The sequence below is a fragment of the Nasonia vitripennis genome, chromosome 2 (genome assembly GCF_009193385.2).
Source record: "Nasonia vitripennis strain AsymCx chromosome 2, Nvit_psr_1.1, whole genome shotgun sequence".
Classification (NCBI taxonomy): domain Eukaryota; kingdom Metazoa; phylum Arthropoda; class Insecta; order Hymenoptera; family Pteromalidae; genus Nasonia; species Nasonia vitripennis.
The window spans coordinates 27,040,111-27,052,797 of record NC_045758.1 but is presented as its reverse complement, the minus strand read 5'-3'; the positions used below and the strand labels follow the sequence as shown (position 1 = coordinate 27,052,797).

The following is a 12,687-nucleotide window of genomic DNA, read 5'->3' as shown; positions in this document are numbered from 1 at the left end:
TATTGGACATATAATCTTTTTTTTTCAATTCAGTAGCAGAATAATTTTATTTTGAAACGAGATTAAATGTCAATACGAAAATTAATCAAATCATTGTTTGATTTATTTTCAAGGCGCTGCGCGCCATAATGCATCAGATTAAATAACGTAAAAAAATAAAACTGAATATTGATTAAATTCGTTTCAAAAGATTTCGTGTCAAGGTTTCGGGTAACATTTCAAAAGTCCTTTTTCGACAGTCATTATTATCCATCAGTTCAATAACAAAGAATCTTTGCCGATCAAAATTATACCCAAAGCACCACAACTCGTTGGAAGAGTATACAGTCTGCAATATCGCTCTCAGAAGACAGCACCGCAGCAGCGCTTTATAGCGCCAAGTCTCTCAATGACGGCTTGCGGTACGATGTCAACGAGCTACTCCGCCTCTATTTGTCATCTCGCCTCTCGTTTTTTGCGCAACTACCTACACTTGTGTAGAGCCGACAGGAAAAGACGCGGGTCGCGCATCATTTCTCCTTTTTATTTCTCGGCTTGATGCGCTTCGCACTGCCGCGGAGCCGCGACAACGAGTGTCAAGTCACGTCGCTCGTCTTGGGAATCACTCGCAGCCGACTACGTGTAAATGACGTAACCATAATAAGGCTGCAAGTGGTTGGCTGCATTAAATATATATGTACGGGAGAACGAGAAAAAGAGAGAGAAAGCTTAATGCATGTAAGGGGACACACATGTGCAGTCGCACCTATCTCGTGGTTGTGTGCATTTGTATTGACTTCTTTGTATTGTTTCGTTTCTTTTTTTGTGGTGGAATTGTCTTTTCGTTAGTCAAGAAATATGTTGAATGTTATTAGAATTCATTAAAATCTCTATTCTTGGAAACATTGAAACCATATTTCTGAACAAAGACAAAATGAATTATTTCAATTACGCAGAACCTCCTCTATTCGATTTTGGGATAACGGTGTATAGAGATTTCTATAAAACACGATGAAACTGAATAATGCAAACCCCAAAATTAATTTATATCCAATTTGATTTAATTCAAATCCTAATGTATTTCTCCATTCCTTTTTTGAATTTTTAATCTCGCTCTCGCGTCGAATCCTTTCATCAGATTCATGAAAGCACTACGACTAAAAAGACGAAATAGTATGGATGGGAGCTAGAAAAGACTATTCAAATGTTCATCTATCTTAGCCCAAAAAAGATTTTAAGAATAATTATTATACAGGTGCACCCATTTTTAATTATTCTATACTTGGTTTTTCTTTATCGGAACTTTTTTTTCTGTCGAATCTGGCATAAAAAATTCCAGTTCGTCATCTCCATAAAAAATGACTTTTCATAAGCAGCTTACGTAAAACAAAATTCAAATCCCCCCCCCCCCATATCTATACAATGAAAATTCAACAAAATTACTCGCCAATTCGGATAACATCAGGAAACAGTATATCAGCTCGATATCGTAACGTTAAATCACCTAAAATTTTTCGCTAAAATTCACTTCCTGCTTTACCAAAAGAAACGCTCGCGTGCACCTAAATCCTCGAGAGCTTGGCAAACAGAGGCTGCAGTGCTTCATATATACGTCTATAACCGTCTCGAGTCGTCCTGCTTACCGGGCATTCATAACAGGATGCTGCGTCCTTGATATCGAATAGTGCGTGTGCGAGAGCCTCGTCGGCTGTTCATAATGCTTAAGTATGATGGGGAGAAAAAGAAGGTGCATGTTTTATGCATATACATATGTCTAAAGAGGCGTTGAATGCTTTTTAAATTTTTAATTAGTGCTGATGATGCTGATGGCTCGTAGACGAAAATGGAGCTGTGACGCTTTTATCAAAGCTGCAAAAGCATATAGCTCTTGTTTTTTAAATTTCGATTTATTCCGCGTAGAATAGATGCATTCTGATAAATGAATATGTGTACATTTTTTTGGTGTCAAAGTACTTAACTAGTAGGTGCTACTTGCGAATAATTACGGATTAACGGTCGTGTGCGTTTAGAAGGACATAATACGCTCAACGCTGAAGTGGTTTATAAACGTGGTTACAGCTGTATACGTGTGCACTAGAGCGAATATTCTGTGCAAAGAAGATTATGTATGTTATGGGCCACGCAAATGCTTCTCTGCTGGGATACCGTTTGAGATGTAATTTTTGCATCTCGTGATATTCGAGTGCTTGTTCGCATCTTTGTATTTCTGGAAAGGAGGTTTATAACAATGTTTACTGTTGTCTGTTTTATTAATTTTTGGTTTTGCGGTAAAAGTGTGTCACGTTTTCTCACAGCGTTATAATTATATAATGTTTAGTTATATAAGATATAACAGAATTTCATAAGCTACTTAACTGCATTAGTTTATGTAAAGGAACAATTTGCTATTTATTATAGTAATTTCGTCGGACTTTTTAACGCCTTTGCATTAAAAATAAAAACAAAAAACGTATTTAAGGGGTCAAGCCTGGGTTAAATCCTGCAAAAAAACAAAAAGATATTCTTCTTACCAAAAAATTTTTGATTTGATGTAATTTGAAAAAAAATTCTATTGAAAATATATGAAATATACACCATTTTTATCGAAAAAAACATGTATATACCTTGTAAAATCAAAATTTGTTGCTAGCAGTATTTGATTTATATTTTTTAGCAATGTCTCTCGATCGGTCCGAGGGGGCATGTTTAAGGTACATTTTAAGCCCGGATAGAGTAAAGAAGACGGTCCGGATCTTTCAAAAAGCCGTGGCAAGTGACTAAAAACACTTATTTATATAGTGAAATGTCATGTATTTTGGTCAATGATTTTACAAGGTATATACATGTTTTTTTCGATAAAATGGTGTATATTTTATATATTTTCAATAGAATTATTTTTTTTTTTCAAATTACATCAAATCAAAAATTTTGTGGTAAGAAGAATATCTTTTTATTTTTTTTTTTGCAGGATTTAACCCAGGCTTGACCCCTTAATACTGAAATAAAGTTCTGACATTTCGAATCGAGGTTTATTGTTCCAAGGCTTAAGCTATTGAGTGACCAATTTTTTCACAATAAGAGCATTCAATTATAACTCTTTTGTATCCTTGTTAAAACATTTCTTTGTTCAGTAGAATTTTACACCAGACTGCGTTGATTGCTTTTTAGAATCAAAAAAGAGAACAAGAAATATTGTTTGCTATTATAGAAATTCCAATCGTGAATACATAGTACATACTCAATACTCATGCTGCTCGATCCTTGATATTGAAATTACGCTTTAATTATGTGATATCTATAGAGTCTTTTAATTATACCATATCAACTATGATTCAACTCATCAATTTATTTTCATGCGCTTATTACGTAACATATAATTAATAAATATATTCATAAATATTGTTTTTTTTTGCAGTCTTACACGCGAGACAAAGTACAGCCAAAGAGTCTACCACCTCATACAACACTCCAAAGACACGTCAAAGCTAACAGAAATGTTCACATACCAAGGTAAAGACTGATTTTCTTTGTAATGCGTACAACAACTATATCTACATTCTATTCCACATATTTCACTTGTACATTCATATATTCACGTCAATATATATACACCTACAATTTAAAAACTTAATTACCGATTCAGACGCATTCCACCTTGAATCGCTTTATTGTATGGCAGTATGCACTAACGAAAGAAAAATAATGAGATTGAAAGTGCATTAGAGGAAAAAGTATCTAATCGATGGCCTAATTACTGTTGTTCTCAAGGTTCTATTTCCCTGGCGGGAAACCAATACCCCTATCGCAGGTTGAGGCAACGATCTCCCGGATCACCGCGGCTTTCCACAGTCTTCCAGGTCATCGAGCTTCTCGTTCGCAATTCCATACCATTACTAAGGTATGTCAAGTATTTACTACCTTAGCTGGGCAGAAAGAAAAAACAGTGACGATCGTCGCTCGTCGTTCTTTTAGTTTGCTTAAGTAGTTGCAGATTTGTGCGTCAATTATGCGGCAGTAGCACAGCATTGCCTTATAGGACAAAATGGGATTTGTTTATAAATAGGCGTATACTTGCATTGAATAATTTAAACGTTACGTGCATACTTGTACGATTATGTAAGTTTTCGCATTTGAGTGTTTTGAAAAATATTCTGTCCAATACTATATCACGCTTTGTGAGCAATTTTCTTGACTTATTCGTTCCTTATGCACACTGCATAAGTATATGCACATAATTAAATATGTATATATCGATACGGTCACACGTCCGACGTGTAAATCGGATTGACAGAATCGGAAATTATGTAAGTCAATGACTTACGTAGCTTCTAATCTTGTTATCCCAAGTTACAAATATATGCCAGCTTCTAACTTAATCTTTTTTTTCCGGCATTTATGTAAACAAATCTCATAAATGGTGTAGCTCGAAGATATTATACGATTGATATGAGAACATTTGTTTGCTCGTATATAAGACGTATCCACCTCTAAATTGGATATCTTTTTTTAGGCCTGTGATTTACCGCTGTACTGGAAGGTTCCACTTTTCCTAGCCTCGGGGGGCGATACAAACGGAATCATCGAAATGAGCGAGTTCCTTGACTTCTGGAAAGAGTAAGTTCTTTTTTTCATGTCCGTTATATAATACAAAAATTAATCACTCCGCATAATGGCTCTCACGTTCCTTATTGTAACGTGACCATAATACAGCATATTGAAGTTTTCTTACTTAAAATTAGGCACTGGTTTTATAAAATTACTTTTCTGCATAAATAAGATAAAAGTGATTTCTCCAACAAGAAAAAAATCCAGCTCATCCCAGCGCTTTAAATTTCCACCGCAACTCAAACCGTTTTTCCGCCCACAGACTGTCGAACTCGCACCACGACGCAGCAAGCAAGTTCGTGCGAATCGTGACCCGAGGCTTGAGGACGAATATCCTCCCGGAGGATCTGATCCCACTGGTGCAGGACGTAGTCGAGACGCATCCCGGCCTGACATTCCTAAAAGAGGCGACCGAATTCCACTCTCGCTACGTTCACACGGTAAGTTAGCGTGCGTGCTCGCGCGTGTTATATACTATATACATGTATACGTTGTGGGTGGATAGAGGCTCAGCAGCAGCAGCTGCTGCTGCTGGCTGCGCCGGGCGAGAGGACGACGCCTTTTAGAAAATCAATAGAGAGCCAACGTAGGGATAGATTCGAGCATGGCTCTGCCACCGTCTGGGAGTGACCTAATGCTGCTTTTTGTTTGTATGGAATTATGTATAACATATGGGATGTGTGCCTTGTATATATATTTTTTTGTTTTTAGAGCGAGTATAGAAAAGAAACTCGTTCAATTTGTCTTTGCGCGTTTCGGTAACTCGAGTATGGGAACAATTTATTGAAAGTTTGTAATTCCAAGCCGCGTAACGGATGGTTGAATGGGACGTATTGAAATTTCACTTTAGGATATATCGATCGAGTGTATTAAATAGTTACTTTTTCTTATATACCTGTCGATAGAATTGCTATCCTTATCTCGAGAGCAAAAATAACACGCGTTATTCATATACTGGTCGTGGAGAATAGTGAATTTCCTTCGATCTATAATCAATTTCAAAGATTGATCCTGTGCAGGTTGCTGCACACGCGTCATTAAACTAGATTGCAAAAGAGATCACTGATAGCGAGTAGTTCGACGTTAATGCGGTACAAGTTAATTACAAAGTTTCACGGGATAAAACATTCACGGCACAAAATCAAGCTCCCATTAAGCGATTCTAGCGTGGGCACACCATATATATTTCGCCACAATCAAAAGCCAATTCGGTCATCGTCGCCGTAAAGATTAATAATTCAAGCGAGCTTCTCTATCTATATACACACGTGTGTTCACAGGTAATCGCCAGGATATTCTACTGCGTGAATCGCAGCTGGAGCGGCAAGATCTCGGTGGCGGAATTGAGGCGGAGTAATTTGCTCTCGGTAATCAGCGTTTTGGAGCACGAGGAGGACATCAATCAGGTGACCGCTTACTTCAGCTACGAGCACTTCTACGTCATTTACTGCAAGTTCTGGGAGCTCGACCGCGACCACGATCTCTTCATCGACAAGATGGATCTCACAAGACACAACGATCACGGTGAGCACAGTCGTGAGATAGCCTAATTTACCTCCTTTTCTTCGCGAAATTTCACGCTCGGAATGCAGCCTCTACCGCAGCGATGTGATCTTGAGCATAATTTCTCATGTATTTTATATAAATCGAGTGTCGAAAGAAAGCGTACGGCGATTTTATTGAAATACCGCGCGAGACTCCGAGTATGTGAAAGTTAATACTTATAGTTGCTTGTTTATTTTGATCAAGTGGTTTTCGTTATGATCTTGATGAGGTTGAAAAATCCTTGACGGTCTCCTTTCGCTTTCAGCTCTATCGACGCGCATGATTGAGCGGATCTTCAGCGGTGCGGTAACGAGAGGCGTGAAGAGTGCCAACGGCGTTCAGCATCCCGAGGACAAGATGAGCTACACGGAATTTGTCTGGTTCTTGCTCAGCGAGGAGGACAAGAATCATCCTACGGCCATCGAGTATTGGTTCAGGTATACAGATCGATCCTGGTGCGATTAAGAATAAATTGCGTTATTGGAAATTGACCTAATTTCGAATAATTTCGAATATTCACAGATGCATGGATCTCGATGGGGACGGATATCTGTCGATGTACGAATTGGAATATTTCTACGAGGAGCAACTACATCGAATGGAAGCCATCGGCATCGAAACTCTTCCCTTTGAAGATTGCCTTTGCCAGATGTTAGACATGATCAAACCGGCGATACCCGGGAAAATATCTCTGAGCGATTTGAAGAAATGCAAAATGACATCGATATTCTTTGATACATTCTTTAATCTCGAGAAATATTTGGATCACGAGCAAAGAGATCCGTTTGCCTCTGCGAGGGATCACGACGCTGATGGGCACGAGGTGAGCACGATTGCTTTTACATAAGTTATATTGGCGGACTTTTAATTATTTATATCAATCTATCATTTTTGGGCAAATATTTTCCGAATCTTTTTGCGATACTACGAGTAAAAGCTACCGCTTTATAAATTTGGCTTATTGGGGTTTACATCTTGCTTCGTTGCAAAATATATCACATCCCTTCATGTATAGTTAAGTGGGCGATCATTATATATTTCATTTCTCACAGCTTTCGGACTGGGATCGCTTCGCAGCTGAGGAATATGAGCTGTTGGTAGCTGAGGAAAGTGGCAATGAACAAAATGATCAGTCGTAAGTATTTCGTTATTTTCGAGCTACGTATATTCTTTTCATTATGTATAGGACACTAAACACATAATTAACACATTTCTGTTGATTTCATTTTATTGTCAAGCGCACATATTATTCACTATACATTTGCCTAGCTTTATTCTAGTGGTAAAACCTCAATTTCTGTGAGTTATTTACCACTATTTTACATTTTCATAAGCATGCTTTACGAAATAACTAAACAAGATTACATTTTTTCAACTTCAGCTAACAAACGCTTTCAAATTTTGATTTCAATTATTATGAAAATAAGGAGTACATTAAATATTCAGCTTTTATTATTTATAAATGATTATTTATTTCTTTGCTAAAAGCTTATAAAAAACATTCATAACACTAAAAGCATGTACAATCACATCATTTCTCACGATCTTCATTCGTCATTATTATAGTCTGATTATACGGGAATATCCCGACTGATTACATGATGAATTCAAAGTAATAAGAACAATGTGCGTTTGTTACAGGCTGTGTGATGATGAAATGTAACCATCATCTACAGCTCAGTAAGTAAATCTGAGTACTGCATGCGAGCATTTTGAAATGTGTTAAATTTCATGTTTTACGTTTTGATCTACTGTTGTTGTTGTTTTTTCATAAAACATAACCCGTTTATTTTATTTGATTTCCGCATGAAATATATTTTTAGAGAATCTTTGACGTTTTTTCCTAACCGTCTAAAATCTGTTTTAAACATTTTTAAACTAAAAAAATTGTACATTTAATGAATTCGTTTATTAAGTTCTTAAAAATTATTGTGTTATTCGAGCTATAACTAAAGTAGTTGCATGTTTTGTTATTGTTGGTAAAAATATTGTAATAAATTGTACGATACACGTATCATAAGTCGTTCTTCGTGGCAATGCGTTAAGCGCACTCCCTACTCTCGGGCGCTTATAAGTACTCGCCGTGCCGTAAAGTACAACTTATGCCACTACTAGTATCGTAATGTACTATCTCACAAAAATGGCGTTAAGATGTTTGTTTTGGAGAAAATAAAAATTTATATTCATGCTTAAGAAATTAGAGAATATCGAAGCCAAACAACTCGCCTTCTATTTACAAAAAAAACACTTGATATTTTGTTACTTCAATAAATACGTTTGCAGCTTTGAACCACAACACTCGCATCAATATTCAAGATGAAAATTTTTCCAAGCATAAAAAACCGCACGACTGTGCATCAATAATCGTACTTTCGATAATAATTGCAGCCTCAAACTAAAAGCCACTTATCATTACAGGTTGTACGACTCCGCCGCAGAAGACGCGTACTCGCCGAATCTGGACGTGTTAATCGGCGAGTCCGTGGACGCAGTGTCCCAAGCCGATCGTGCCGGCTCCACTGGATACATGGACGAGCTCGGCTCCAAACGCGCCAAGAACTCGCACTACGATAGCTGTGATAGCGACGACTACGCCGACAGTGACAATTGAGAAACGAGTGTCTAGTGTGTTAATAATAGCAATCGCCGAGAGCAGGACAAACATTATTATTATACACGATTACTTATACGCAAATGAATAAACCAAGAGATATACTTTTCCCGTATAGAACGGGATAAGAAGCGAAACTTGTAAATAGCGCATAAGTTAGGATTTAAAAGATCCTTTTAGTTTTATTCGCGAACGAGAAAGACGTGTAGGAGAGAATGCGAGAGTTGATGATAATATATTGCGGATGAGAAAGAGGAGAACGACGGGCACGTAGTTCGGGATTATATTATGATAGGCCGTCGTGTATCTAGGAGAATAATTGTTATATGATGCGAAAAAATCGAGATGCTAAAATAAAGGGCCTGATTTATCGAAAACGCTTTGACAAATTATTCGAGTTTAAAATTTTTTTTTATTTTATCATGCATATGGAGATACATTGGTTAGAATTTTAATTTTGGTTTGAGAGCGTCTTCCAAAAATAGTAAAAATGCCAAATGTAGACGTAATTCAGTAACGTTTTCGATAAGTCAAGCCTTTGAAAGGCTACACAATGAATTGCAATGAAACTCTGAATGCACTTTAAAGTTAACGTCGGATAACTTGCAGTTATTATAAGAAAACTTATCGATCTACTGCTTTAGTAAGTTTAAAAGGAAACAAAAAATTGTTTAAATTAAAGCTTACAATATTCTTGAAAAAAATATATTCAAAGCATTTGCTGTGAATAATTACAGCAGACGCTCTTCAAGCCGGTAAATAAAATATGATTCTTTAATTGTGCAGCGTGACGTTCTGTAAGGTGTGTACGGAAGTTTTGATTGGCAAGCTACTTCGAACACGAAAGTTCCAAAACAAAAAAAATATACAAACGAACAAGTATTTCTATACCAGTATGTAGAAGAGTCAAAACTATTTATAATACATGAGAAGACGTATCCTTTTATAACGAATTGTGTAGTAATATGATGTAATCAATGAATAGCTGCGTACTGTAGAAGCTTTTAGCATTCGAAATGAAAAAATATTGATGCCAGAGTGAATATACGTTTATCATGGGTGTGTATTGTGTACACGTAAAAGCTTACGAGACTCTTATTTCCATGACGAAAGTCATCTCTCTATTAAATTTTTGAATCGTTTGTTTGCCTTATTTCATAGATTTTTTTATGTCGATATCATTCGATGTATCATCGATAGATATCGACAAGTGTAAAGATCTGATGTGAATTTTAGTTCTTAGCAATCTGGCACAAAATTTAATTTTTTTTTAGTTTTATAAATTGAAAAACGAGAGTATAGTTATATATATATATATATTACTTTCAACATTTTAGAAAAATAATTTTTTATCAAAAACGAAACCTATTCTTCAATAGGGTTTCGATTTTAAAGATAACAACATAATGTTAACACCAAAAGCGCGATGCAATATATTCTGCCAAGTATAGTAGGTAGAATCCGCGACTCCTTGCCATAAGAGACTAACCCTCCTTAGATTAACGTAGACTTTTTTTGAGTTGCCAAGACTGCTGGACTTGTACATATTACCTTATTTTTATCCTCTTCAAAGTATATATAGTTTTTAATAACGCGCATAAGCACACGACACGTATGAAAAATCAAGTAATATTCTAGTCCAATGCGTGCTACTGTATAATTATTTTCTGTTCATGATTATGGGAAAAAAACGAAGAAATGACAAGTTTGAAAATCTTTCCGCTTGATATAGTAAACTAAGGGAAAGAAGGAAAAGCGTCTGACAATACATTGAGATGCAGTTATGTCGACGAAAAAAATATATAAGAACAAACACAAATAATTTGAGACATTTCATGGTGTCTAACATTCATGTATGGGTGCAAAAAAAAAACACTTGTTATATGCGATAACAATAGCGCGAGCGTAAAATGATTTTATGCGTTCGAGAGAAAAACAGATGTATGTATGTTTCGATGAAGGAATTTCTTCGAAAAATAAATCTGATTTACTCTGATAAGGGTCTCTTTTCTTGCGAAGAATAATTACGTACTTACGCGTTCTGATAAAGGAAAAAATCTGCCTTTATCGATGAATAGATCAGATAAATATCGTAATAAACTAATGTTAATTAGGTATTGAAAAATTGAAAATTATGCTTACGTAATTGCATATCGTATTCGAATATTAGGAAATTCTTTCATTGGGAATATGTCTCCCATTTTATATTTCTTTGTTATGCCCCGGCATTGTCCTTATCCGAGTGTTCGTTGTGACCGGCATTTCGAAGCGATCAAATTACGTAGAAACGGGATTGGTTTTGTTGATCATCCAAAGATGTATTATCTACAAGAGGCGAAAAAGTAGAGCTTGTTATGGTTTTTTACGATATTTATACGCATTCGTTTTATTGAATTCTCCTCGGCCGGAGGACAGATTATGAGAGATTCTCGATGTGCGATCATACATATTTATACCAGTGCATTTGATATTTTCAATTGTTATATTTATTGATTACTATATATCATAGGTTTATCGTTGTTTGAGCGTTTTAAGACGCAGAAAAATTATTTGTAATCTAATCGAGATGAATTTTTTTTTTGCTTTCCATTGATATGCGTGAGAGAAATGCATTGCGAAGAAAGGAAACGATATTGCGTCTTGCGAAAAGAAAAATTTACGCCAAACGCGCCAGATTTGACGGATACTTACATGCTCGCGTTTGAATATTCAACTATAGATTTGTAAACACATTTTACGTAACTATTATTTGTATACGTATATATATATATATATATATATATATATATATGTTTTAGTTATGCAAAATATGTATGTATGTATACATATGTTTTGTTAGTTGTGCATGATTAGATAAATTGACAAGGACACTTCTGAGATGAAAATGGAAGGATGTGTTCCGTAACGGGGAGGGAATCATATATCCGTCGCAATTTTGCCTTTTTCCAAGCTCGTTCAGGTGCGCTTTCTTCTCCGTCTCTGATTATCAGTTACCCGACTAATAGAAGTGTGTATTTTTCATGGGCTAAATGATTTCAGAAGAGTAAAAGAAAATAATGTTATGAACGTGAACAAAAAATGATGATATATCTTTCGGTCTGTGAAATCAGTGTTACAGCAGCCTTAAACTTTCAAATATCACACTACGTCAATGTACAACGCATACCTCGACTATTTATCTTAATAAACGTTACGTAACCCATAATCACCAGAATACTTTATTGCACCCACTAGTATAATCGACAATCATATGCATTGTAGTAGGTCTTGGTAGATTATACAAAGGAAGCAATGAAAAGACAATTTGTATAGAGTGTATAAATATGTAGACAATTTAACATCGAAATAAAAATTAATAAAGCTCTTATTATATAATTTGATACATTAGCACAGTAACAAAAAAAAAATAAATAAAACCATTAATTATTTAGCTAAATTTTCTTCAATTCTGATATTATATATTATTATAATACTGTTAGTATTGCTATTATTTTTAAACTTTAGTTTTTCTACACTCGTATTATAAAGATTGGCGATACAAAAATTTTCATTTTCAGTTATAAATTATGATAAAACATAAAAAAAATATCGCTTTAAAATTTTAAATAGAAGTATTTGAAAACAGCTTAACATACGTTAGAACTTTAGTGTATGTTATCCGTTGCCCATGCTCCCACGATAAGAATCCAAATTTAATTTTAGGGGAAAACTGCAGTAAGCGGTGGCCAACGTGTCTATTGTCTATGCAGTTAACGCATATAAACGAGTCAAATTGATGAGGAGTGGGAGCTGCCCTTTAGCCGAGAGTTTTCCTAAACGACGGTGTCCCAATCACCAATAGTGTTTAAACATGATTCTTGCTATGTAATTGAGCAAGTACTATGTACCGCATGGCAGCTCAAATTTGTATTGTGTACGTTTTTCTATGATTTGGAAGCTAAAAGTCT

At 35.6% G+C, this 12,687-nt stretch overlaps 1 protein-coding gene across 3 annotated transcripts in view; it reads left to right on the top strand.

The window, feature by feature from the left end:
* The window catches only part of LOC100120575, a 60,809-nt gene extending 48,694 nt beyond the window's left edge, over nucleotides 1-12,115 (top strand). The window contains exons 3-12 of one of the 3 annotated variants that reach the window (XM_031924679.2): nucleotides 3,395-3,489; nucleotides 3,748-3,877; nucleotides 4,490-4,593; nucleotides 4,847-5,024; nucleotides 5,865-6,108; nucleotides 6,395-6,566; nucleotides 6,652-6,952; nucleotides 7,182-7,264; nucleotides 7,771-7,809; nucleotides 8,548-12,115. In XM_031924679.2, the coding sequence (XP_031780539.1) occupies nucleotides 3,395-3,489; nucleotides 3,748-3,877; nucleotides 4,490-4,593; nucleotides 4,847-5,024; nucleotides 5,865-6,108; nucleotides 6,395-6,566; nucleotides 6,652-6,952; nucleotides 7,182-7,264; nucleotides 7,771-7,792 (1,329 nt within the window). In that variant the 3' untranslated portion in view covers nucleotides 7,793-7,809; nucleotides 8,548-12,115. The remainder of the gene's footprint in view (nucleotides 1-3,394; nucleotides 3,490-3,747; nucleotides 3,878-4,489; nucleotides 4,594-4,846; nucleotides 5,025-5,864; nucleotides 6,109-6,394; nucleotides 6,567-6,651; nucleotides 6,953-7,181; nucleotides 7,265-7,770; nucleotides 7,810-8,547) is intronic. The other 2 variants (XM_031924678.2, XM_001604153.6) reach the window with 2 other exon arrangements.
* The last annotated feature ends 572 nt before the right edge of the window (nucleotides 12,116-12,687 follow it).